The following is a 23,741-nucleotide window of genomic DNA, read 5'->3' as shown; positions in this document are numbered from 1 at the left end:
CAGCTTCTAATCTTCGGGGGCCGACTAGCTCAGCCCTGTTAGTCAAGGGTGAAGTCCCATAAGCGCCGCTGAATGAACTAACTCTGCCATGATCCCCGCGATGTCACTTATCTCATGCACGATTGGGGTCTAAAATGCCAGTTGGCATGGTATCATGTATACTATTTTAGTGCCTTGCGGACGGGCCAGGCCGCGTCTACAGGGTCTTCTTCACATGTCAGGATCTCAGAAAGCTTGGTATTAGTGAATCGAAGGGCATCTGAGACCTATAAGCCACTTTGTAGGACAAGAATAGTCACTTAAAATGAGGGAATTTCTACCAGCCTTCTAGAAATGGTAGTACACGGAGGAAAACGATGATACTCCTACTCCTTCTGGCCTGTTATCCGCAGATCCACTTTCTTTCTGCAAGATACCTTGTAAATATTGGTTAATGCCGTAGAACCGCATATGCACTGCGCCTTGTAAGACTTACGAATACCTCAATACAACCGCAGTCCCAAAGTGGCCCGAGATATCCGAAACTGTCGAATTTTGAGGGCTTTTTATCAGTCATATCCTGGGTGATGGAGATGTCTAGAGCCACTTTACGGGCGCTTACTCAACAGCCTTATGACCCCTGCTGCATTGGCCTCGCATTGACACACTCATCATTGGCTTCGTTCGGCTATTTGAGGTAATGATGCTCCGCCACGTGGTACTGAAAAAGTCGAGATGCTGCAGAGTAAAATCTCTTCCGAAGGTTTAGGTATGGTTGAACAAGATGGCATGTGAAACCACTCATGTAGGCTGCGATCTCAGCCGCAGCTTTCTTATTCTCAGACACCCTTTGCACTGGCAATTGTTACATGTATAGTTGGTAGATAATAACACAACCAGTATTCTTATCAGGTCTCGGGTATCATTTCAACCCAATGCACCATCTGCTGCAAGCCTGGTAACGCCAGCTGAAAGCTTGTCTTCAAGCCACGACAGCACATTAGTAGACTTTTCAGAAACCTGCCAACAGCGCTTACGTTTTTCGCGAGTGCATTGTTCTCACTATTCTTAGGCCTTTTATTGTCTTCTACTTGAGCCCGCTCATGTAAGAGAATGGGGACGAATCTGCAGGAGACACGAGCTATTTTCGCTCCACCGGAAAAATAAGCACTAAATCTGGTACGCGATTACACCCATGCAAATGGCACCCAACCTTGCTGCGATCTTATCAGTACCTCTGAGGCTGAGCCTTTATCGTAGACTTTGGGGTCCGGCGGAAAATTTGCTGCAGCTGGGGGTTATTAATAGATATCGATGTAGGGTCTTATTCATAGCATCCAACGTCTGATATAATTGCGATATCCTGCGAAGCGCCATCTTTATAGCTTCACTTCATGAAAGTCAAACAAGCTTGAACATGGCATACACTATTACAAGCAATTCGCCTATACAGGCTAACCCAACCAAGATCTTTTTACATGGTCTTGGAATACTCTCCTTTTCCTATAGCTTTTACCTCTTGACAACCTGGGACTCAGCATACTCTGATTCTTTCGGATGGTACTTTCAGCTTCTCACTGTCGTGGGCCTCACCTTATCTCTTATCACATCTACCTTTGGCCTCATCGCAGATCTTATGAGACATGATGGCTTCTCAAGGACCAAAGACACTATCTCACTTCTTGCGACGCCTCTCGAAGTCATGATTGCTGTCCTATACTGGTCTATCAAATTCCACGATCCATCATTACTCATGCCAGCCGACCTTGTCATCAATCCCTGGGCTGATCTTGGATACCACCTGGTACCTGCGGTGCTATTGGTACCGGACTTACTGTTGTACAGTCCCCGAGCGACTATTACTACGAGGAGTATGATGTTCACCAGTACCATTTTGGCTGTCGTTTATTGGTGCTGGATTGAGTTGTGCTATTACCAAAATGGCTGGTAAGTATAGCTGTCGACATATAATCTGGTTCACTAGCTAACACTTACAGGTATCCGTATCCCATGATGGATCAGTTCAGTGCCATTCAGCGGGTTGCAGTTTTTGTTGGGTCATCAGGATTACTGACCTTGACATCGTCTTCCCTCCAATGGGTACACGGCAAGGTACACGGTCTTAATGTGACGAAGATCAAGCCGAACTAAAAATGATCAAAACAAGTCAGGTCGCTGTGGACTCGGAAAGAGGTGCCTAAGAGAATAAGGGAGAGGCGGAATTCCGTTCCAGCTTTGCGGTGGTCCATTTGGCGAGTCATTTCGCTGTAAAATTAAAGATTTCACAGGCTTTGGTCAAACGGCAGACGGTGAAACAAATCCATTAGGAATTAGCCAATGGACCCATGAAGATCCGTGTCCAAGCTCCAGTGAATCAGCCTAACTAATTCACTGTATCGAAGGATTCAATCCTGGAGGAATATTAATTTTATGGGATCAAATTTCTATTGTTGACCACTGAGGCGAAGTAAATAGTGAAACAGCGAAAACATGGCCTAAGCAAACCTTACGCAACACCATATAAGACACTATCGCAACTCAATATCGACAGAATCTCATACATTCTCAGTTCCATCCCACTTTAACCTCTGCGCCAAATACACCATGCAGCTCTCCATTACTACTATTGTCGCCGCTCTGGCAACCTTCCATATCGCCAATGCGAGCTGGAAAAGTAAGTCGGTAGTACCGTATTGATGACGATTCAGCTGACCTCTCCCCTAGTTACTGCCTTCAGCAACGGTGCTTGTACTCTGAACGCAGAGGACATCAACTCTCTCTCTCGCGAGCTCAGCTCGTCAGAGAGCGTTCCGGATTGCTTCACTTTTGGACAAGACATGCCCGGCACATCCTGCACCGAAGCCTACCCTGCCACCTCTACAACAGGACCTTGCAACAGTGGCCCACTGAACCCAAAGTCCATCCGGGCTGAGGGCAACTGCGTCTTCTATACCGAGGCCAACTGTGGAGGGTCTGAGGCAGGAGTCACGTTGCCTGGCACTCCAACTTGCGTGGATAATGGGGCCGACATCATGTCTTACAAATGTGTAAGTACATTTTCTTTGCTCATGAAAGAGAGATCACAGCTGACTCAGTCTTCAAAGTGGTCTGATTAGACATATTTCAGTGGATAGTGTCGCTAGGTTCAGAATAGGCAAGTCTTGTTGAACAGATTCAAAACTCTTTGTAGTAGCAACTGAAGAGATACAAACATCACGATCACTAGACTCCAGCTGCAGTCAGCCCATAGATCAATAAACTGGAAATAATGAGAACATCCCTGAGAATATTTGTCACAATATCACTCTCTCGTGCCCCAAGAGTTTCAGCAAATATCTTGAAGCCTCCGTTGGCCTCACGAGGGGAGGCGCACAACAAGCCTCATCCCTCAGCCAGATCCAGCCACTTCCACAACTCATTAAAAATGCACTTCAAACAGCATACGAAGTCACGCGGGAGACTTGTCAAGTTGTGGCATACCCCGCAAAATGAGGCAAACTTTGAAGCGGGGGTTGGTTGATAGAATGTCACTAATAGAATGCCAAAGCTCGGAAGAATACGAAGGGCCTATAGGAGTCGACTACACTATCAATTGCCGACTCCACTCTTTGCTCTCAGAGATAAACCCAATCCCGCGGATAACGTTTTCACTACGGTTGGCTGCAAGCTTAACTAAACATGATGTAGATTATCGATAATTTGGTATCTCTGGGGTAAGATCGCTTATGCGCGCGTGATAAAGGCCGTCACTTGTTATCTGGAACAACGAACCGAAGGAGTAGCTATATATCCATCGTTTGTCTCGCAAGTATTGATGGGGTATTAACTTCTCACTGGTCATTCAACTTTCTGCCTAACAACTCAACATGACTTTCAAGAACATGCTCCGCAACTCACCCCTGGCAGGCTATGGAAAGGCCATACGCGAAGCACCCCGCGAGGTCATCTTTAATCCACATCTCCTGTTATCATCATTGGTCTATGCCTTTGGTGGGTTTCCCGTCAGTAAGTAATTACCCACTTCAGTTGTATTCCCATTACTTATGATTTATCATAGTTTGGGATCAGGGTGCATCTTCGGTCATCCCCTCCCTTCCTGGCTTCCAGAACCACTTCAAAATCGTCTCCGGATCAAACGCCGATGAGATTCGAGTCTTCGTATCTATCGTTTACGTTGGTTTTGGAGTCGGCTCAGCTCTCACCTTCTTCATCAATGACCGAATCGGAAGGCTTTGGTCCTATCGCCTTTATACTATTATCTACTGCATCGGTACTCTCATGGCCATCTTCTCCCCAAATCTCAATGTCCTCTACGCTGCCCGTGTCATCCAAGGGTTGGGCCTCGGTCCCTTGACAGTCACCTGCCCTATGTCCATCGTCGAGATCGCTCCAGCGGAAATTCGAGGTCTTCTCGCAGCATGGTTCACTCTGTTGATGGGTCTCGGCTTGTTCACAGCAGTGTTTTGCACTCTCGGAGTCTACCGCCATGTGCCCGTTGGTAATTTTCAGTTCCAAATCGTTTGGCTTACCCCAATGATCCTGATGGGTCTCTGCATGATCGCCACTTTCTTCATCCAAGAGTCTCCACGTTGGCTCTTCATGGCTCAGCGTCGACAAGAGGCTATTGATACACTTGTCAAGATCCGCGGTCTGCGATCTGATGACGCTCGTGTGGAGCATGAGATCCGAGACATTGAAGACGACATCAACAGAACAGCTGAGGCGGTCGGAAACTCAAGCTTGTGGACAATAGCAAAGGAAACTTTCACCATCGCATCCAATCTGCGCCGCGTTCAACAGAGCCTTGTCTGCTACGCGCTTGCCCAACTATCCGGGGCTAATCTCATTACCTCTTATTTCGTCCCCATCCTCGCCATCGTCGGCGTTGGTGGTGACACAGCCCATAGCATGTTCCTCAGCGGCATGTATGGCGTCTCCAAGTTCTTCTTCATCCTTATCGCCACATTCTTCTTCATCGATGCTCTCGGTCGGCGAAAGTCTCTTTTCGTCGGTGCCGGGCTGCAGATGGTGACTCATATCTATCTTGCTGTCTATGTCAGGACTTCGCAGAAAGGTCCTGTCTCCGAAGCCGCTTCAAACGCAGCAATTGCAGCACTTTTCATCCATGCCTTTGGTTATAGAGTCGGTGAGTCTTAACCCCATGATCTACTAAGTGAACTTACTAACAGTCAACAGGGCTATTCATTCTCCCTTATGTGTTTGGCAGTGAGCTGTGGCCAAACCGGATTCGATCCTTCGGCAGTGCTCTTAGTCAAGCCTTCCACTGGCTGTTCATCTACGCGATGCAGTACAGCATGCCATCTATCCTCTCAAGCTTCCATCAGTGGGGTGCCTTTATCTTTTTCGGTGCTTGGTGCGCTGTTGCGATCGTTTACACCTATCTCATGATTCCTGAGATTTCTGGTCTGAGTGTTGAAGAGATTGAGGATCTCTTCCGTGGTCCATGGTTCAACGCTCACAGGCGCACCAAACGGATGATCGTTGAGGGAGTGACTGTGAATGGTAAGGAGGACTTCGGTGATAATGTGTGAGTCTTTGCAGTATTGCTTTTTCGCATCAGATCTAACAGACTTACCAGTGACGATAAGATGAAAGATTATGACACCAACGAGAAGAACGTCTCGAGGGTAGCGTAAGGTCAAGTTAGGGAATTATGAAGTTTCGCCTTTCATGGAAGTCTGGGGATACGGGTGCGGGTGAAATTGGTTAGCGTCTGTACTGCCTTGGTAGTATTAAAGTAGTTCTATATGATCAACTGTTGTCGATTCGGGTCATCATATTCGGTAGCTGTTGTTCATTCGTTCGGTCTGCTATGTACTAAGCATCGTGGACATAATGTTTTTGGTTCAACCCAGTTCTACAAAGGCGCATCGGCGCGGTATCTTCCGCAGGGAGTCGTGAATATTGGTCACGGTTCCCCTTCACTGTGTCAAAAGACGAGTATACACCGATTATTGACTAGAACTAGTCAGAAGTTCAATGAAGCTGAATTTCGATCGCGTCCCAACATTCAACGACTTACTTGGCACCAAGATGGAATGAATCAGGACTATATGGCCAAGGTTCACATTATGAAGTGCATGACCATAATAAGTCACTTCTGCTAACTTGGCAATATCTGTGCGACCTGCCTGAACTAGAGTCGGCTAAGCTGCTTCGACGAACCATCAACTGTCGTAAACGCCTGATGTTGGAGTGAACGGTCACTACCAACACCTTCCATCAGACTATTAAAAGCCTTTGCACCAGCTTCCAAGCCTCTCCACTTCCACAAGTCCAGATACTCATTTTCCCTCCCTTCAATCCTATCCACGACGTGCTCACCCAGATTAGGAAGAAATTTGAAACCATGTCCACTACCGCCTGTCGCAACCATCAGACCCATTTTGTCGGGCACGAGATCAATGACGAAATGGTTATCGTATGAGTCGGTGTACCAGCAAAGACGAGTGCTCATTTCACACTGCGCCAGCTCGGGGAGGAGGTCTTTCACGAAACCCTTGACAACTCTCGCCCCGATGAGCGGAATTTGGTGGATAGACTCTTCTGTCCATCGAGTCTTGGGTACACTTCTGACAGTGCCATCTGCTTGAGTCTGGGGGTTGGTGAATTTTGTACCACGATAGCCCATCTTGACAACACCGTTGTCATCTCGTGCAAAGCCATAGAGGCCACCATATTTACCATGGCGCATGTTATATCTGGAGGTTGCCAGTTAGTATTTATTCAAGTCTGAGGTAGGTCTTTACTCACGACCAAGTCGGGAAGTTTTCGGGTGCAAAGCGATCCCATAAAGCCTTGTCGGGTGGTAATTGAAACAGAGCCACGCTTCCAGCAGTAGTCTCGCAGAGATTGTCAAGCTGCGTGATAAGCGAAGGAGTCCAGCCACCGCAAGCCATGATCGTTAGCTCCGCGGCATGCACTGTTCCATCCGCCGTTTTGACACCAGTGATCTGTGAATCAGTGCTCTCAACAAAGCTTGAGAACTTTCCCTTGGATTCTCCAAAAAGAAATTGCACACCCAGAGTCTGTGCTTTGTTGAGTGCAAAACGACAGGCTTTGTCAGCGTAGGCAAAGCCTGACTGAGTATCTAGAAGGGCGGAGTTGTTCTTGAGGTCGAAGGCATTAAGAGCAAAGTCGAATCCCTGAGACTTTGCCCTCTCAACGTCCTTCGGCTCGCTGAGATCGATCTGTGTATGCTCTAATCCTACCTTGGTCATGTTCTCAATGGTGTCTATGTCAAATTGCGACAATGATGACTCTGAAGTAATGGTGAGAACTCCGTTGTTGACAAACAGTTTGTCAGACGAGGAAAGCCCAGGAGGTCTGAGTTTTCCGGCCTTGAGCTCGTCATTCCACTTCTTCCACTTCGTGATGGCATCAAGTGCGAGATTCTGGTACCAAATCTCTTTGCCATATGCTGCACGAATAATTTTGTTGATGTCTAGTTGAAGAATGTTAGTCCGCATACTGAAGAAATTCGTATCATCTTACCTGCTGAGGCAGCATCACATCCTTTGTCATACGAATATTGAGATTCGTGATATGGCTGTTTATCAAGAACCTTGACATTGGTGTAACCGCGCTCCGCCAAGTGAAGGGCCGTGCTTAGACCAAAGACACCAGCACCAACGACGACGATTGGTGAGGATTTGCTTGAGAGATTTGATGACATCTTGCTGGCAGTCTGGTTTGCAAGTAAATTGATTACTTCAAGTATTCTCTGTTCGAACCACTGACTGTGCTCTCCAAAAGGTGATTTGAAGCGTTTATACCACTATCGCAAATAAGCCTTTACAGCTCCCCTGCTCCAAGCAGATACCAGCAGCCGATTTGCCAGCGATAACGCGGGCAGTGTCGCAGCAATTCCCCGCTCCCTCGGCGAATGGTTCTTGTCTATTGGCCCTTCGTATTCTTCCGAGGAGGGGAAGATTCGCTGGTGGAGCTGAAAGTTGGTCTTTGCTGCATTTGGATAGTGCTAAACGCAGGGTCCGCCCTCCGCATCGGAACGATGATTCTCTTCAACCTTTGACAATCATTCTGTCTCGCAAAAAGGATCTGAGACTTGTAACATTCGATTGATCATTGTAGAACTTCATGAGCCGTTATTGAACACGGATTCTTCCGTGCGTGGTCTCATCTCGCATACCCTTGTTCAATCGGGTTGTCTAAGACCCACAGATGCGCTTTACCCTACAGTCCTGAGATCAGCGAATTAGCCAACCATGCCTGAGGTCATCAAGAGTCGACCAGCCAGAGGGGCGGCGCAACGCGTGCGAACCGGTAGCAGAACTCTTGTTGCATGCATAAGTTGCAAAGACAGAAAGTTGAAGGTGCATACCGCTAGGCTTATTCTAGTGCCAAGGCTCACATTTGTTAGTGCGATGAGCAAATCCCGTCATGCAGCAATTGTCGGCGAAGTGGTCTTGGTAAGCATTAGATCCGTCGCAGCAGATTATTCTCAAGCAGTAACAATGTGTAGGTTGCTTTGTGGAAGACCCGATAACGAAGAGACATCAGCCACGGAACTACCTGGAGACGTTAGAACAAAGAGTAATTCTGTTGGAAGCACAGCTGAAAAAGGCCCAGTTCAGTGTTACCAATGGCCCAAGTCCTTCAGCAAGTAGTCAGGCTGCGTCTACTTCAGATCAAGCTAGTACGACTGCCATTGACGAGAGGTTTGAACTCGATGATCTCTCGTCCATGATTGGGACTCTGAGCCTGAACGCGGCTGGGGCCGAGCCAAGTTATCTTGGGGCATCGTCTGCGTTCGCTTTCGCACGCTTCATGAAGCCCTCTATTCGCCAAGCAGTTGCATCACTACCTCCGGAAATCTCTTCAATCTCGAGATCCCAATCTCATGGCCATGCATTGTATCCTCCAGAACCTTGCCCGCTGCCAGACTATCAGACAGCTGTCAAGTTGAGCAACGCTTATTTTCAGAACATCCATCCCCAGTATCCATTCTTGCATGAACCGACATTTAGACTGTGGGAGACGGTCTTGGAAGACCCCTTCGAAGCGATGAGTAGCCTTGGTTATGACCCCGTACCTCTCTACTTCCTCAATATGGTAGCTCTACATGGACCTTGTCTGAATACTTGTCTAACGACTACACTAGGTTTACGCCATAGGAGCTCTCCTAAAACCCGGCTTGGGCTACTCAGCAGAGCAACTTTATGTCTCTGCCATGCTCTACATAGATGAGATCATTTGTAATGACAACCTGGAGTGCATACAAGCGATCCTTTGTTCAGCAGCCTATTCTTTACGCTCGGCAAAAGGCACGTCGCATTGGTAAGGCTTGCCGAGTGCCTCACCATTCGGAGTGCACAAACTGACATTAGACAGGAAGCTTGGAGGCCAAGCTCTCCGACAATGTGTCAACCTTGGCTACCATCGCAATCAGAAGCGACTACGGTCTACCCTCAACCCATTGCAAAGAGAGCTCCAGAAGCGAGCCTTTTGGAGCGCATACGTGATGGAGTGCTCGGCTGCAGTTATGTTGGGAAGGCCGCTGAGTCTTCATTACCAGGAGATAGATGCTGAGGTAAATCCTTCGGACCGTAATGAAACGCTGTATGACTGACTATTAAAAGTTTCCATTGGACATCAAGGAGTCACAAATATCCTCAACCGGTATCTATGGCGCCCCAAGGTCATTAACCTCCGAGCCGTCGACGATGATGACCCATGCCATTCATGGATTCCGTATACGTGCGTTGATAGGACGCATTCAAACCACTTTGTATTCTGACAGCACTCTGAGAGATGCCACAATCCGCCAAGCCCTTATTGAACATCTCTCGGACGAATTAGAGGAATGGTATGCCGCACGCCCTCCCCCAATGACACCCCCGGATGGTGGTGCACTCTCATTCTTCGTCAGTGCAGATTGGTATGAAGCAAACTACAACTATGCCGTACTACAACTCTTCCGGCCACAAATCACGGACACAAAGACTTCAGCATCGGATGGGATCTTTCTGAAGTGTCTAAACACTTCGAGGCAGACGTGCCACATCTTCCGACGTCAATACTTTGGGAAACCTATGGCCTACACATGGAGTGCCTTGCATGAACTCTTCCTCGCCGGACTGACATACCTCTACTGTCTGTGGATGTCACCCGCAGCACGACAAGTATCTCGACATGACGAAGTCAGCAACACCTGTACAGATTGTACCATGGTTCTGGTGATCCTTGCTGAGCGGTGGCCTGAAGCTGCGCCTTTTCGCAATATCTTTGAAGTGCTTGCAAGCCGAACAATGACAATGATGACTGATTCGCATCAAGGAAAGGAAGTAATGCCTATTGCAATAGGCCCGGAACAGGAGACATACCCGGAAGGCTTGTCGCAGTGGATGGCTGGAATGTCTGATACGGGTATAACGACTGGGGTGGACTGGTTGCTGAGCGAGCTCATAGACGAGTTCCCAGCTCCTGAATAAGTACTTGTAAATAAACTAAAAGGAGAATAACATGGAGGATTCTCTATGATCAAAACCCAGATTTAAATGGTTGACGAGTGTCTGTTCTTCCTCGGCATAGAGCTGTTGTTGAACTTCGGCAACTGGCGTAGGCTCTCGTCTTTTCCGAGCTCCATTGACTTCTTGGTACCGGGATTGCAAGAAGCTCTTCTTGCGGTTCAATAATAGCAGCCGCACTAACACGGCCTAGGTGTGTCTAGCTCCGGAAGAACACGAGCACCCTCGATCATTGGCCGTTGATGGGACTGTCAATGGCACCAACGACTCGCGACCCGATAGAGTGGGGATTAGCAAATGAGAGCAAACATCGGCAGTGTTTCCACACCGTTACAGAAGTCATAACTCTCAAATAAAGTACAGAAACCTATGAAATGAGTATATATATTTCGACTGCCAGTTCTGTAAAAGCCATCCGCATCTATCATATACCCTTCTCTTGACACTGATATCAGGTTATCACACTGAAAAATGGCCAACAGACTAGCTATCAACCGACCGGGCTTCTCGTCCCCGATCCTCTCAGAAGCTCTTACCCATAACGGCCTTGTGTATACAAGTGGCAAGATAGGCGTTGATGCCAAGACTAATGTTCTCGTATCGGATGATGTTGCTGAACAAACGGTAAGTCATCAAGTACCCGACTCTCAAGACGGGCTCTGACCATCTAAAGAAAGCCGTACTTGGACTACTAGAGTCTGTTCTCCACGAAGCAGGAAGTGGGCTTGATAAAATTCTCAAGGTATCACAAATTCATAATGCGAGATGAGTGTCGATATTGATGCAATTGTAGTGCAACATTTACCTGACAAACATCAACGACTTTGCAGCTATGAACGCCGTTTGTACGTCTCACGTTCAATGATCGTTATGAGAAAATGCTGACGCTGCTATAGACATTGCCACGATTCCCAATCCCAAGCCTGCTCGGGTCTGTGTGACAGTTTCAGAACTGGGCAAAGGCGCCAAGGTAGGTTGCCCGCCTATCAATAACGGGAAACATGCTGACTCAAAATTGTCAGGTCGAGATTGATTGCATAGCCATTGTTGAGAAAGCTTTGTAAGCCATCAAGATGTTGAGCTTTGGGGAGAATCTTGCTTCTAATGACACAATGCTTCTCGTATAGCAAAGCCTCTCTATAGACATTTTGAGAAGGGATAGAAAAAAAGAGGGGAAATGTCAGATGGATCCTCTTTGTGCATAATATTAAAGATGAGAACGTTTATACTAGGGTTCTTATCAACGAAGCGAGGTTGTGAGATTGACGTCAGCATCGTGTACCCACATTTGCGCCCTTTAACTGTCATGTTCCTTCTTGAGTCATAATTGCTGCAACTCCTCACATTTTCCTATCGCGAATCTCTCTCCTCGAAAATCCCACGATCAAGGGTTGAAACAAGTCAAAATGAGGACTCTTTTATTGCTTGGGGGCATGACACCAGATGTCACCGCCCTCTACTACAACATCATCAACAAAGTTGTCAGACTCAAACTCGGCGATCGAGCATCAGCCCCATTATATCTGTACAGCGCCAACCTCGAAGAGATGATTCAACACGCCATGAAGGGAGACTGGGACGAGTTCGCAAAAGTGTATAAGAAACCCATCAGGTCGCTGAGTGATAGGGTGGATGGCATCGCGATCTGTGCTATTCTTGCACACAAGGTCGCCAAAAAACTATTTGATGACTCCTCATCGGCTCATGTCCCACTGTTTCACATCGCGGACTGTCTCGCACTCCACATTACCAACAATCATCCATCAACTAAGAAGCTTGGTCTCCTTGGCCCAAAGATCTCGATGCTCGATTCCGATGATCCAGATTTCTTTGTGGCCAAGTTACGAAAGGCTGGCTTTGAGATCCTGATCCCGGAAACACCAGCGGATATTGAGGAGGTTAACAGAGGCATGCTTCAAGAAGTGGCGAAGGGCGTTGCTTCTGTGACAGACTCAACAAGAAAGATGTTCATTCAACGAGCGAAAAAGCTGATTGAAAGAGGAGCTCAAGGTATTATACTGGGTAGCACGGACTTGGGCTTTGTGCTAAGGCAAGAGGATGTTGGGGACATACCGCTGTTTGAGCCAGCTGCTATTCATGCGCAGGAGCTAGGAATATGGATTTGTGAAGGAGAGGAAGATCAATCATCATAGTCTATCGATGTTGAAATTTGGCATCGCAGTACCACTGCAAAAGGAATATGATAAGTTTCTTACTGCGCAGAAAAGACCACCAGTCCCCTGAGCTTTTCCCATACTGAAGTGAGAGAATGACTGGAGGCAACGGAGATGCCTTCGGAAATAAGATTGACATTTTGCGGGGGCTCCAGTCTCGGCTCGTCTTTCGGCCCGAAGTGTTTTTGGACAACCGAAATCCCGATTCATCACCCAGGCTTCATCCGGTCATCAAGAAACGCGATGAATCTTATCTGCAAATAAAAATGAGCGCAGTGGACACTAACTCCCCGCGTCTAGGGTCTGATAGCACCCTCTCACGTACAGCCTGTGAGAGATGTCGCAGACAGAAGGTTCGCCATATTCCCCCAACATAATGTCAACTGCTGACACTCGGGCCGACAGCTTCGCTGCAGTCGTCAACGTCCAACCTGCACGCGATGCAGCCGCTTCTCAGTCACCTGCAGCTATCCTGAATTAGCTGATCGCAGACGTCTCGCAGCCCGTCGTGAATCCGTGCGGGCCGAACAGTCCCGTCCTGAAGCCGCCCCAGTGACTCCGGAGTCGACAGAGCTCAATGTTGGCACAGTCAGAAGTCCATCAGAGGCTCCAAGAATCAGCAGTATCGGCTTTGTTGATGTTGGCCCATCACGAACAGAACATGTAGCCCCAGGCTCTGCTGGCACCAACCTGGACGATTTACCGCCACGGGCCATAGGGCTCGCGATGTTGGATATTTACTTTGAACGGTTATACAATGCTACCTTGCTTTTTAATCGCACTCAGCTGTTTGAGTCTTACTTAGATGGCAGTCTACCTCCATATCTATTGAGGAGCATATTTGCACTGTCATCATTGTACGCATCTACCTCACATGCAGGCCTCTTATTCTGACATCGCCACAGGTTCCTTCGTAAACCACGGCATCAGCCACCTAGACTAGGTACTCATGCGGTGTCTCCAGAGCTTGCAGCATTTGCTACGTATGCTAGCTATGGGGATGCCTGGGTTGAGGCAGCAAGACGCGAGGCTTGGCTTCTCACAGATCGGCCGACAGTTCAGGTAGTTCAAGCTCTTTCATGTCTCAACTTGTACTGGTTTGCGACAAGAGATCTAGACCGAGCTCGGATCAACGCTGGTAAGTGCAACAATCTATGATTAGAACGTTGAATCTCCTGAGCTTAACATGCCCCAAACTAGTTATGGCCTATGCATCGGCCACTACATTTCGTTCCCTTAACATATCAGACAACGGGAAAAGGACGAAAGACGAGCTGCAGCTTGTAGAAAGAAAGCATGGCTGTTTTTGGGCATGCTGGTCAACGATGTGTATCTCTTCTTTTCCTGAAGCCTATGCGAAGAACGCCTGGGAGGAAGCTTGTAATGTGCCACTTCCTGTTGCATCAGATGGCTTTGTTAGTGATGGGAACGTCGCGCGTCAGTACCACATGACTGCGGAATGGAAGCCTGAAGCGCTCAATGAAGAGCCGAATCCCCCTTCATCAATAATGGCAGAACATATGAAGCTCATGGGGGTTTGGTAAGTTCCCAATCAAAACCTTCGGTGACACCACTAATGCTCCGTTCGTTGTCTAGGGTTAAAATCCAGCTTATAAACAGAGACAAGCAGGAAAGTCCAGACGTCACCCACATACTACATTTGTCCAGCTTGGCGAAAGATATTTATGAATCGAGCCAGTTTCCTCCTTACGTTACAGGTAACGAGGGTACCGGTCGTGATATTGCACGGCTGCTGGGACTGCACTCATTATACCATCTTTGTCAAATTGTTCTTCTCTGTCCCCTGGTGTCTCTTTTCTCTGGTCGACGGGGCATCACAGGAGAAGGGCCTCAGAACCACGCACAAACAATCACCAAGCATGCTATTCACCACGGGCATCTGATTCGGGATTATATTGCTAGAAAGCAGGATATATCTAAACTCAGTTCTCATGTAGGCTTTGCTAGCTTCGTGTCGACCTCAATCATCCTCACCCTCTTGAGGTCCAGGGCTCGCCGGCATCATCATGATGGAAACACAAGGGACCATGTCTCACACGCACTTGTGACACTGATTCAGGATAATATTGATATACTCAGCATTCTCCAGACTTTCTGGGAGCACCTAGAACCAATGGTTAGTAAACTTAACACCTGACTTGTCCAAGAGAATATTCTGACTTGCGTGAAATAGACTAGGAGCCTGCAGCGGGCTGCTGACCAGATACTAGGATCGTTCGACCGCGTCGGGCATAGCGTTATAGGAACTGAATCCAGGGCTATCGAAGTCCCAATGACAGGAGTCAATAGTCCAGCACGGGAGGAAGATGTCATCACAACCACGTATATCGAGTCTCCAGAGTATCCGAATGCCCAGCATTCAGCGAGCTCCTACACGAATGCCCATTTTGGCGTTACAGATAGTGCCGGGGGATATATGACTCAGGACTTGGATGAGACTCCTGATTGGCATCATAATAATTTGTTTGAATGGTGTCAGACAGAAGGACTCCTGGATATTGGTAATGATTTCTTGGACATTGGCGCTTTGGTTGATTGGAACATGGACTTGGATCTGTTGACAGGTTTCTCTTCACAAATGGCATGAAGTCATCATGTATATATATCTACACATAGCCTAGTGCCTCATAAAGCGCATCAAGGGAATTCATTGGCAGGCAATATTTTGGCAGATACCTTTCCGAATCCGATTACACGATCTCCCGAGCCAGCCCATCCTTCCATACTAACAGTATCACCGTCTTCCAACCAAACCAATTCAGACCCATTAGATAGAGTGAAAGGCCTAGTGCCACCTAGAACGAGCTCCGCCAAACAACCTGACCTACGAATCACGTCATGATCACTTCCAAAGTCTTTGATCTGGTCGGTGCTAGAAGAGAGGGTACCAGTGCCGAGTAAGTCACCCGTGTCTAGACCGCATCCAGAGCTACTGTGGTGAGCTACCATCTGAAATGGAGACCAGTGGAGGTGCTTCAGATCAGACTTTCCGAGCAGGTCTTCGGTCACTCCGTTCCCTGTTACATAGGTTAAAAATTCTCTACTGTAAGATGACATTGATGATGTTGAGAACTTACGGGACAATGATGTAGAAACCCTTACTGCGACATCGTCTTGACATCGAAGAAACGGAATGGTCGTGTTCTTTCCTCCTCTCAGACCCAGATTTTCGGTAGTTAGTAGTGCACCAGCCTCCTCCAACGCCTCAACTGTCACGATCCAAGGCGAAATACTCGTCGCTGTAGCTTTTCCATTAAATGGTCCCAATGGAGCCATCTCATAGAATTGGATATCTCTCGCACTCCAGTCATTCAGAAGAACGAACCCAAAAACATGGTCACGAGCTCTAGACGCGGGAGTCGGTTCACCATATTTGATAGGGTTAGAGATAAAAACGCCCATTTCGAGCTCGAAATCGAACTTCTGGCTGGGAGCATACGTTGCACCATTGGGTCCGGGAATGCTACCGTGAGGTCTGGTGACGTTCTGGCCACTGGCAATGACGGATGATGCTCTGCCGTTGTATGCTGCTGGTAGATCGAAGAAGTTTTGAGGGACTTCATTGTATCCTGCCATACGGCCCATCTATCGTGTACTGGTCAGAGATTAGTAACATGGTGGTAAAGTTGCATGGCTCACAGTTTGGACGTGTTCCAGTGAGCACATAAAGTCCGTAAAGCCGCCAATTTTCATTGGGACATGCATGGTGACTTGGTCGGCTGCGATGATGCCGGCATCCTCTCGGTACACGATAGAGGACTCATCTCGCAGGGCTTCTTGAATAGACTTCCGGAGGGAGTTGCGTACATCAACCGCCAGCGTAGCAAAGTCATTCAGTGTGGACTGTCCAGGAGGTCTCATTGTTAGTTAGGGCTCCCGTGGCTCTTCTCAGTTTTGCCGTTACTAACCGATGCCAGTGCTTCATTCACAGACTCATCTACAGGCAGTCCGTTCTGGATGAGGATTCTAAGGTCTAAAACATGATCACCAACCGCAGTACCTGGCCGCGGATCAGACTGTCAAGAAGGGTTATATCAGCAAAAACTCTGCATTACTAAATGTTTCATTCGCTTACATTATCCACAGTGTGAAAGATGCCGAAGGGAATGTTCAATATAGGGAATGGCGACCCATCCGGTATCGGAAATGGATATTGAACCATTTTGGTTGATTCTTGCGACTGTATGCGATTCTGGGAACAGACAACTCGGCACTCGTGTTAGTGCTGTTAATAACGAGAAGAATCAGCCCAAGTTTATTGAGAAGATCATGCGATGACCGAGGTTATAAAGGACTATCGAAGGATTGAGCCTGAAATCATTTTGACAACTCATATAGTATGTACATGGAATCTACGTAATCTGAGGTAAGCCGGCGGAGCCCTTCTTCAAATCGTGCGTGATGATGTCCGTTCGGGCCGGAGTCCGATGGAGTGGAGCTTCGGACCTCGGATTCGGGGTTGGAGACAGGGCAACTCTACATCACCACGTCGTTAAATGTCAGCTTATGGGAGATCAGTTCAGATATATAGGCAGGCCCAATAGTCAGAATTGAAACCAATGAGCTGGCTCGCGAATTTCAGTTTGCCCCTTGAATAGCCTCGAGAGAATAGCTTCAAGATGTCTGAGACTTCATCTCCAAACTTGATCCTTATCAAAAATGCGACGGTCTTGACAGTGGACCCACTGAATGGTACCCTAGCAAACTCCGACATTCTCATCCAAGATGACCGAATCGTTGCGATTGGGCAAGCCCTGCCAAACCCTTCCGGAGACAATGTCACTAAGATCGATGGCCAAGGATGCATCGTTACACCTGGGTTTGTTGATGGCCACCATCATATGTGGCAGCAACTTTTGCGAGGCGTTGCAACGGACTGGTCACTTTTTGACTACACTGTCAATATGCGTACCATATATGGAAGCTTATACACACCTGAAGATGTCTACCTGTCTACTTATGTTGCAGCACTGAGTCTGATCAACAATGGTGTGACTTCTGTTCTCGAGCACTGTCATATCATCAATTCGCCTGATCATGCCGATGCTGCTGTACGGGCACTTCAAGATGCTGGGATCCGGGGAACATTCTGTTATGGGTTCTATGCCAACCCACCTTTGCCCGATCAGCTTGATCCAAGAGGCTTCTCCCATGCGCCACGGCTGAACGATGCTGCCCGGATAAGGGACAAGTTCTTTGGTCAGAACGATCCAGCCGAGCAACTTCTCACATTCGGTATTGCCCCAGATGAGCCAGAATCTCTGCCCATTGAAGAGACCATCGCCCAGATCAAGCAATCAAGGGAACTTGGTGCACGTATCATCACTATGCATGTCGCGATGGGACCCTATGACTTAGCACGACGTCAGGTTGTACAGAATCTCGCAGATGAAGGCATTCTGGGACCAGACCTCGTCTTTAGCCATGGCTCATCCTTCACCCAGAGTGAGCTTCAAGCGATCAAGGAGTCGGGTGCTTCTATCGTCGGCACGCCAGATACAGAGTTACAGATGGGTATGGGGTTCCCTATCGTCTTCCAAGCTTCTGATCGAGGATGTCGCACATGCCTAGGCATAGATATTACATCCAATCAGGGAAATGACTTTATCGCGCAGATGCGGCTCGCACTACAAGCTTGTCGCGCTCAGGAAAACGAACAAGGGTTTCCACTTTCCATTAATCGCAAGACGGCAGATGTGCTTCGGATGGGGACACTGGGAGGCGCAGAGGTCATGAGAATGGAAGACCTCATCGGTTCTATTACAGTTGGGAAGAAGGCAGATCTTATCCTAGTCCGCTGTGATGATATTGAGAATACGCCGGTGGGCGATCCAGTTGGGTCAGTCGTGTTTCATTCTTCAGTGAAGGATATTGATACAGTTATCATCGATGGTAAGATAAAGAAGCACAAGGGAAAACTGACCGTGGATTGGGAGAGGCTGAGGGAGGAGGTCATTCGTCGTGCAGACCGTATCAAAGCCGACGCAGTCACGATTGATCTAACAGAGGCTAGGAAACGTTGGATGGAGATTTTCTACGTCAAAGATGCTGCATAAGTAGTATGTAGCTTTAACCTACATCTAACAAGAAGAGCTATCTTGATATTTCGTAATTCCGACCCTTGAGATCGATAGGAGATGATTCAACTCAAATCTCTATTCTCGAAGTGTATATGTCAACCTCTCCAACTTATCCTGCAAATTCCTAACAGACCAATGATCTGCCCCAAACATCTTGACCTTCCCGTCTCTCGCTACCAAGTACAGGTTCCTCGCCTCTCGGCGACATCCCCAAAGTTCCAGAATACCTCCCATTCTCTTCGCAACCCAGCAGTATACAAAACTATGCTCCTCCCAATATGCTGCAGCCGTGCAGAGTAGTTGGCGGAGAATGTGAAAAGCATTGGAGAGATCCTGATTGGCGAGTTCTATTCTTGCCGCAACTCTCTCTGGGGTTTCGTCTGCGGGACTGTAATATGCAATGGCTTTGCATTCATCCATAACCTTAAGCTGAGGGCGGTCTGGGTTTGGTGTGCATGACACCAAGATCTCTCGACCTCGCTCGTCGAGCAAATCGGCTTGGACAACGGCGTTCCATAAATACCCTACTGTTTCGACTTCTAAGGGGCTATTAGCTGTAGGTCATGACCGTTACGTCAAACTTACCTCTGTAAAGACGCTTATGGTACTTCGCCTCTGGCTTATTGACCTGACTCTCCCAGTCCTTTTGGTGCCTTTCAAAGTACTCACGGTTTCTAGAACAGTTTGAGCAAATGCCAATACGTGATTCATTGATACTGCTTACCTACATTCTCAAAGCCTTCAACCTCTCCAATAACTTTCGTTGTTCTGGAGTTCCGTCATCTCCAAGACTATATATATCCTCTTCATCGTGCCGATTATCCAAGAGGCCAGGTTCTCGCACTGGCAAAACCTTCATGACATCCACGCATTTCTTCACCTGTCTCCCCACTTCGAATTTCTCCAGATATGCATCAGTATCAACCTCCATATCCTCTCTCCTCTTGTGATCGAACAGCTTCACGCCTTCAAGACCTTGGTCCACATTGAATCGGTAGTACCTAATGCTGTTCGAGCCAAATTGATCCGCAACGATTCGGTGTATTCTGTTAGTCCCAGTGACGATCTGCTTCATGGCGTCGACTGCCTTGATGGGTGCTCGGAACTTGGCGGTGACAGTTTGTATGACGGAGTCGTTGTCCATTCGGACGATATGACCCATGCCAGTGCCCAGACTGAGAAATATTCCGACGTCGGAGTTGAGGGTTAGGTAATGATCGCCTTCCCAAAGACTTCTAGCCTCTTGAAGAATTAGATCGCTTGGGTTGTTGTACCCAAAGCCAGCATCCATGTATCGAACTTCTTTCCCAGGTGGACCATGAACGAAGGGCTCGAAAACGGTAAGTGCAGCTGATGTCGCTCTCACAGCTTCCCAGATAGTCCACGCCTTAGGTCTCGGATCCTTGTCTTCGTTGATGTACGAGCGCAAAGCAGTAGCTGTTTGCTGAACTGCATTTTGGTATGGGATAGTATAAACTACACTAAAAGTCATGAGTTTAGTAGAGGCCATTTAACTGTGAACTGAGAGATACTCACGTGTTGCATGCATCGTCTCCGAGAGGGTCGAGAAGCGGTGCATCCTCCTTACCTAAGTACTTCGCAACGACAGCCTTTGTCTCACGGACGAGGACCTTCTCATCAAACATGTACTCGCCGTTGCGTGGCTTTCCGAAGACAATGCTTCCAAGTCGCTGGTACTCGTTGATGCAGTCGTCTATGCTCATTCGCATACGACCGAGCATCAGCGCGATAATACTATAAAGTAGGTTAACATATGTTCAATCAGCAAGTCATGGGGTTTTCTACCCGCCAGTGCTTGTGCCTCCGATCAGGTCAAAGTACTGATATGGCTGCAAGTCCTGTCGTTTCATTTTGGCCCCAAGAATGTCCATGACCCTTTTGAGAATTATTAGAGATGACAAGCCTCTTACACCACCTCCATCTGCAAATTCGGTTAGTTTGAAGACCAATTGAATTGCGCTCTTGATATTACCAAGTGAGAGGAACTTGAGTTTCTTCGGACTTTCATCTGACATGGTTGCGTGTATGGGGGCCAGGAAGAAACGGTCTGCTAGTAAGGATGTTGGTGATCAATGATCCAATGCAAGCCTTTAAACTTCCGTAGTGGGTTATTGACTCGATTTATAAAGGCCAATGCTTGCCGATAATTATTGAAACAGTCAAGATCTTAAGAAGTAGGGGACCTTACACAGTATCGCACAGCCATAACCTCCGTCATCAGCGGCGCTTATAGAAATGTCTAGGATTTGTCCTTCAACGTTCCAGCCGCGTACAATTACTGCATCATTTCTCTCAATTCAGCCCTGCCTAAGCCACTTAGTCACATGGCGTATAAGCTTCAATAGATGCGTGATTTTGAGGCCTCCAAATCGGGCTGAGACAGCTGAAAGGCTTCCCATTCGTCGCCATTGTGATAAGACCAGTCCAGCCCTGCAGCTAAAGCGCCACAGCGTTTCAACCCGGAAAATGCGCCGCCGCCAAATATTGAAATCTGGGCGAACCGCAAGGCGTCCTATCACATGTCCTATTTTTCGTGCCGTTCCATCCGGGGACGGATATGAAGGACCTTGAATTGAAGAAAATGGTGACTGTGCCACTTTTTACACGACATTCCAAATCAACTTTAGCCGCAATGTCGACGACATCAACAGAAGACTTTGAGCGGTCTTGCGACCAGGTGTTTAACAAGTTACAAGAGCTGGCGCAAGAGTTGAAGAGCCATGATCATGAGGAGATTCATTTTAATATCGAGCATGCTGCTCAGTATGTGGAGCATAACAAAATCGGCGTGAAGTTCAAGGAGCAGGTGCGTCTTCTGAACGGCGACGTATCTTACGAGCTCATTTGCGCCATCAATGATTGCAATACGCACTTGAACGATTGTATGAGTATATGCAAGCGAATGGGGACACCAAGCTGGAGTACAGAGCAAGATTCGCGACTTACCATGTCATGGACATTCGTTTATGCCAGTCTGAGCAAAGCTGGATTGATATTGAAGCTCAAACCTTTGGAAGCGCAGGCCTTTTTGGCGTTCAACAGGCAACAGCCGGTATGCATTCATACAAGAATTGAAGCATAGACTCTAATGTCCGTCAGTCCTTTGAACCCCCAACAATTAGTCGCCGAGAATCTTTCATGAGTAACGCAGGCTCGGAAAACTTTACCATTGAGGGCCGAGCCGAGAGACGAGAGCGCGCAGAACGGCAACGGCAAGGCCAACGACGGGAACCGATGCTGGTCACTCCTACGGGAACAAGATTGAGAACCCAACCGAACCGCACGTCTACTTCGGTCCGATCTATTACTACGAGCACGTCATCAGCTTCCTCTTCGACAGCATCACTTCGTCTACCCACAAGACCTGCTGTCCCAGAAAGGGAGAAGTGGGTGATAAACCCTTCGATAGTGAGTGTTCTTCATGATCCTATCTTCGACAATGTTAGCTAAGTCGCATTGCAGATCAGTACTCCCGGGACTCCACCACCAGAGTATACCCCAATACCAAAGGACACAAGACCAGTAATACCGCCAGACGAGAAGCCCCCTCTCCCTCCACCAACGCCATCTATGCCTTCACCTCAGCCATCAACGAAGTCTGTCCGAACCGTTGCTTCGGAACCTCAACTTGCAGCTCCAGGTCCTCCAAGCCACCATACTCATTACACTGGAAATGTGTTCCACATATACCAAGGAGTCCCAAACACACCACCGCCTCAGGCTTGGCATACTCCTCGGTATTTCCCGCAACAACCAGGACCGCCAGTTTGGCCAGTGCCTTTTCAACAGCCAGTTCCACAACCATATCGACCGCCACGAGTCGCAGCGTATAGGCCAAGTCGGTTATCGCTTCGTGAGACAGCGGCGCTACATCTTACGCCTATGCCTGGACTGGCGGTCGACATCATGAAGCCAGAAGCACGGTGTACTCATGGGGTTAGGCACTTCAAGGGTCATCCGCCGTGTCAGTGGGGTTGCTGTAATGCGCGGGGATGCGGACAGGTCTTTTACTGATGTAGCCTGACAGTAGATAGGCTCAATGCTCGCTTAAGATGGCTGTCTATACATTTCTATGAGTCGGGGCATGGGTGGTACTTGAAGATACAAACTTTGAATCCTTCGCACGTTGTCGACAGGTATCTAATGCGAATCTGGCAACTCCATCCCTCCTTGATCTTCTCCCAACGCACGGCCATTGATCTCGACTGGCGTTGCATGAAACAAGATGAAAACAATCCTAGCCCACTCCTCAGTCCTGTTGAACCACTGGTGATTGGTACCTCTCTGGATCACAACATCTCCCGGATGAATAGTTCGGATCTCCCCTGAATCCAGCAAACATTCCAGCTCGCCATTGATAAGAATGCCGTAGTCGAGACTGACGGTGCGATGCATCTGCGACTTTGAGCCTGGAGGAATATCACAATACCGCAAGATGGTACCGCCATGCTTCACCAACCCCGACTTCTGTTTGTTTGCATAGGCCTCCTTGAATGTTAAAAGATCTTTGTCGTTTGCGAGTGGTATGGGTAGTCCTTCGGTGACGTAGCCAAGCTCAAAGTCGGCAGAGTTTCCTTCGCCTGCACTAACTTTCCAGAAGTTCAATGGCTCGTCGAGGTCTTTGGAGTAACATGATTTGCCGCTCGAATCATGAGTTGTGATGAAGCGGTGGATGGAGGGAAGCGGTTTCGGAGGGCTGGAGTTTGAAGACATGGCGTTTGGTTGGGTGGCTCTTCTTTGGGACTAGGATATTTCCTAGAGCATGTGAAATGAAACAATATCGAATTCCATACTTTATATCTTGTGTAGAGTTCGGGATGTGGAGAATACTCTCCAGCTCGGGATCGTTCTTAGTGTTGTCCGAAACACGGCCCGATGTCATTGACTTGACTGGGAGCCACAAAAAGATCGGCCCGAGTGTCCACATTCTTGCCGCATGACCATAGTGACGATGCCCT

At 48.0% G+C, this 23,741-nt stretch overlaps 13 protein-coding genes across 15 annotated transcripts; 9 read left to right on the top strand and 4 right to left on the bottom strand.

Moving 5' to 3' along the window:
* Window positions 1-1,255: 1,255 nt before the first annotated feature.
* FOIG_10332 (uncharacterized protein) lies at window positions 1,256-2,541 on the top strand. Its single transcript, XM_031210661.1, has 2 exons — window positions 1,256-1,926; window positions 1,977-2,541. The coding sequence occupies exons 1-2, from the start codon at window positions 1,397-1,399 to the stop codon at window positions 2,128-2,130; spliced, it is 684 nt and encodes a 227-aa protein (XP_031059372.1). The 5' UTR covers window positions 1,256-1,396; the 3' UTR covers window positions 2,131-2,541.
* Window positions 2,542-2,583: 42 nt separating this feature from the next.
* FOIG_10331 (uncharacterized protein) lies at window positions 2,584-3,095 on the top strand (the record flags this gene model as incomplete). The annotated part of the gene is made up of 3 exons (XM_031210660.1): window positions 2,584-2,653; window positions 2,704-3,026; window positions 3,075-3,095. 3 exons carry the CDS (start codon window positions 2,584-2,586, stop codon window positions 3,093-3,095), a joined length of 414 nt encoding a protein of 137 aa, XP_031059371.1.
* A 681-nt stretch (window positions 3,096-3,776) lies between these two features.
* FOIG_10330 (uncharacterized protein) lies at window positions 3,777-5,531 on the top strand (the record flags this gene model as incomplete). The annotated part of the gene is made up of 3 exons (XM_031210659.1): window positions 3,777-3,984; window positions 4,037-5,125; window positions 5,176-5,531. The coding sequence occupies exons 1-3, from the start codon at window positions 3,846-3,848 to the stop codon at window positions 5,529-5,531; spliced, it is 1,584 nt and encodes a 527-aa protein (XP_031059370.1). The 5' UTR covers window positions 3,777-3,845.
* Window positions 5,532-6,089: 558 nt separating this feature from the next.
* FOIG_10329 (uncharacterized protein) lies at window positions 6,090-7,675 on the bottom strand (the record flags this gene model as incomplete). Its single annotated transcript, XM_031210658.1, has 3 exons — window positions 6,090-6,701; window positions 6,754-7,444; window positions 7,495-7,675. 3 exons carry the CDS (start codon window positions 7,673-7,675, stop codon window positions 6,137-6,139), a joined length of 1,437 nt encoding a protein of 478 aa, XP_031059369.1. The 3' UTR covers window positions 6,090-6,136.
* Window positions 7,676-8,014: 339 nt separating this feature from the next.
* FOIG_10328 (uncharacterized protein) lies at window positions 8,015-10,451 on the top strand (the record flags this gene model as incomplete). Its single annotated transcript, XM_031210657.1, has 6 exons — window positions 8,015-8,333; window positions 8,381-8,429; window positions 8,483-9,072; window positions 9,122-9,297; window positions 9,352-9,550; window positions 9,600-10,451. Exons 1-6 carry the CDS (start codon window positions 8,226-8,228, stop codon window positions 10,449-10,451), a joined length of 1,974 nt encoding a protein of 657 aa, XP_031059368.1. The 5' UTR covers window positions 8,015-8,225.
* A 507-nt stretch (window positions 10,452-10,958) lies between these two features.
* On the top strand, window positions 10,959-11,551 carry FOIG_10327 (uncharacterized protein; the record flags this gene model as incomplete). Its single annotated transcript, XM_031210656.1, has 5 exons — window positions 10,959-11,111; window positions 11,161-11,229; window positions 11,281-11,332; window positions 11,384-11,457; window positions 11,510-11,551. The coding sequence occupies 5 exons, from the start codon at window positions 10,959-10,961 to the stop codon at window positions 11,549-11,551; spliced, it is 390 nt and encodes a 129-aa protein (XP_031059367.1).
* A 272-nt stretch (window positions 11,552-11,823) lies between these two features.
* On the top strand, window positions 11,824-12,776 carry FOIG_10326 (uncharacterized protein). Its single transcript, XM_031210655.1, has one exon. The coding sequence runs from the start codon at window positions 11,894-11,896 to the stop codon at window positions 12,638-12,640; it is 747 nt and encodes a 248-aa protein (XP_031059366.1). The 5' UTR covers window positions 11,824-11,893; the 3' UTR covers window positions 12,641-12,776.
* A 109-nt stretch (window positions 12,777-12,885) lies between these two features.
* FOIG_10325 (uncharacterized protein) lies at window positions 12,886-15,446 on the top strand. Its single transcript, XM_031210654.1, has 6 exons — window positions 12,886-13,014; window positions 13,067-13,518; window positions 13,567-13,799; window positions 13,862-14,201; window positions 14,258-14,798; window positions 14,856-15,446. The coding sequence occupies exons 1-6, from the start codon at window positions 12,928-12,930 to the stop codon at window positions 15,267-15,269; spliced, it is 2,067 nt and encodes a 688-aa protein (XP_031059365.1). The 5' UTR covers window positions 12,886-12,927; the 3' UTR covers window positions 15,270-15,446.
* FOIG_10324 (uncharacterized protein) lies at window positions 15,232-17,027 on the bottom strand. The gene is made up of 5 exons (XM_031210653.1): window positions 16,758-17,027; window positions 16,591-16,698; window positions 16,322-16,525; window positions 15,760-16,267; window positions 15,232-15,699 (listed from the first exon to the last, which is right to left on the bottom strand). The coding sequence occupies exons 1-5, from the start codon at window positions 16,842-16,844 to the stop codon at window positions 15,320-15,322; spliced, it is 1,287 nt and encodes a 428-aa protein (XP_031059364.1). The 5' UTR covers window positions 16,845-17,027; the 3' UTR covers window positions 15,232-15,319.
* A 274-nt stretch (window positions 17,028-17,301) lies between these two features.
* Window positions 17,302-18,738, top strand: FOIG_10323 (uncharacterized protein; the record flags this gene model as incomplete). Its single annotated transcript, XM_031210652.1, has 1 exon — window positions 17,302-18,738. The coding sequence occupies one exon, from the start codon at window positions 17,302-17,304 to the stop codon at window positions 18,736-18,738; it is 1,437 nt and encodes a 478-aa protein (XP_031059363.1).
* FOIG_10322 (uncharacterized protein) lies at window positions 18,717-21,035 on the bottom strand. 3 transcript variants are annotated; one of them, XM_031210650.1, is made up of 7 exons: window positions 20,972-21,006; window positions 20,756-20,919; window positions 20,569-20,704; window positions 20,299-20,517; window positions 19,491-20,243; window positions 19,348-19,436; window positions 18,717-19,301 (listed from the first exon to the last, which is right to left on the bottom strand). In XM_031210650.1, exons 2-7 carry the CDS (start codon window positions 20,796-20,798, stop codon window positions 18,838-18,840), a joined length of 1,704 nt encoding a protein of 567 aa, XP_031059361.1. In that variant the 5' UTR covers window positions 20,799-20,919; window positions 20,972-21,006; the 3' UTR covers window positions 18,717-18,837. The 3 variants fall into 3 exon arrangements, with proteins under 3 accessions (XP_031059361.1, XP_031059360.1, XP_031059362.1); XM_031210651.1 differs by having other exon boundaries at window positions 18,732-19,301; window positions 20,756-20,833; window positions 20,972-20,993; XM_031210649.1 differs by having other exon boundaries at window positions 20,756-21,035.
* A 293-nt stretch (window positions 21,036-21,328) lies between these two features.
* Window positions 21,329-23,420, top strand: FOIG_10321 (uncharacterized protein). The gene is made up of 3 exons (XM_031210648.1): window positions 21,329-21,835; window positions 21,883-22,191; window positions 22,246-23,420. Exons 1-3 carry the CDS (start codon window positions 21,341-21,343, stop codon window positions 22,795-22,797), a joined length of 1,356 nt encoding a protein of 451 aa, XP_031059359.1. The 5' UTR covers window positions 21,329-21,340; the 3' UTR covers window positions 22,798-23,420.
* FOIG_10320 (uncharacterized protein) lies at window positions 22,799-23,496 on the bottom strand (the record flags this gene model as incomplete). The annotated part of the gene is made up of 1 exon (XM_031210647.1): window positions 22,799-23,496. The coding sequence occupies one exon, from the start codon at window positions 23,494-23,496 to the stop codon at window positions 22,924-22,926; it is 573 nt and encodes a 190-aa protein (XP_031059358.1). The 3' UTR covers window positions 22,799-22,923.
* Window positions 23,497-23,741: the final 245 nt, after the last annotated feature.

Source organism: Fusarium odoratissimum, assembly GCF_000260195.1.
Source record: "Fusarium odoratissimum NRRL 54006 unplaced genomic scaffold supercont1.18, whole genome shotgun sequence".
NCBI lineage: Eukaryota > Fungi > Ascomycota > Sordariomycetes > Hypocreales > Nectriaceae > Fusarium > Fusarium odoratissimum.
This window is presented reverse-complemented; position numbering and strand designations above follow the sequence as displayed.

Bases quoted from the DNA above. Each gene is read 5' to 3' on its own strand.
- FOIG_10332 (XM_031210661.1), top strand. From the start codon at position 1,397: ATGGCATACACTATTACAAGCAATTCGCCTATACAGGCTAACCCAACC. The intron at 1,927-1,976 runs GTAAGTATAGCT...TAACACTTACAG, and splicing joins TGCTATTACCAAAATGGCTG to GTATCCGTATCCCATGATGG.
- FOIG_10326 (XM_031210655.1), top strand. From the start codon at position 11,894: ATGAGGACTCTTTTATTGCTTGGGGGCATGACACCAGATGTCACCGCC.
- FOIG_10325 (XM_031210654.1), top strand. From the start codon at position 12,928: ATGAGCGCAGTGGACACTAACTCCCCGCGTCTAGGGTCTGATAGCACC. The intron at 13,015-13,066 runs GTTCGCCATATT...TCGGGCCGACAG, and splicing joins AGAGATGTCGCAGACAGAAG to CTTCGCTGCAGTCGTCAACG. The intron at 14,799-14,855 runs GTTAGTAAACTT...TGCGTGAAATAG, and splicing joins GGGAGCACCTAGAACCAATG to ACTAGGAGCCTGCAGCGGGC.
- FOIG_10324 (XM_031210653.1), bottom strand. From the start codon at position 16,844: ATGGTTCAATATCCATTTCCGATACCGGATGGGTCGCCATTCCCTATA. The intron at 16,268-16,321 runs GTGAGCCATGCA...AGTACACGATAG, and splicing joins CACTGGAACACGTCCAAACT to ATGGGCCGTATGGCAGGATA. The intron at 15,700-15,759 runs GTAAGTTCTCAA...CCTATGTAACAG, and splicing joins GGTTTCTACATCATTGTCCC to GGAACGGAGTGACCGAAGAC.
- FOIG_10322 (XM_031210649.1), bottom strand. From the start codon at position 20,798: ATGTCAGATGAAAGTCCGAAGAAACTCAAGTTCCTCTCACTTG. The intron at 20,244-20,298 runs GTGAGTATCTCT...CATGACTTTTAG, and splicing joins GGAGACGATGCATGCAACAC to TGTAGTTTATACTATCCCAT. The intron at 19,437-19,490 runs GTAGGTAAGCAG...AAACTGTTCTAG, and splicing joins AGGTTGAAGGCTTTGAGAAT to AAACCGTGAGTACTTTGAAA.
- FOIG_10321 (XM_031210648.1), top strand. From the start codon at position 21,341: ATGAAGGACCTTGAATTGAAGAAAATGGTGACTGTGCCACTTTTTACA. The intron at 21,836-21,882 runs GTATGCATTCAT...AATGTCCGTCAG, and splicing joins CGTTCAACAGGCAACAGCCG to TCCTTTGAACCCCCAACAAT. The intron at 22,192-22,245 runs GTGAGTGTTCTT...GTCGCATTGCAG, and splicing joins GGGTGATAAACCCTTCGATA to ATCAGTACTCCCGGGACTCC.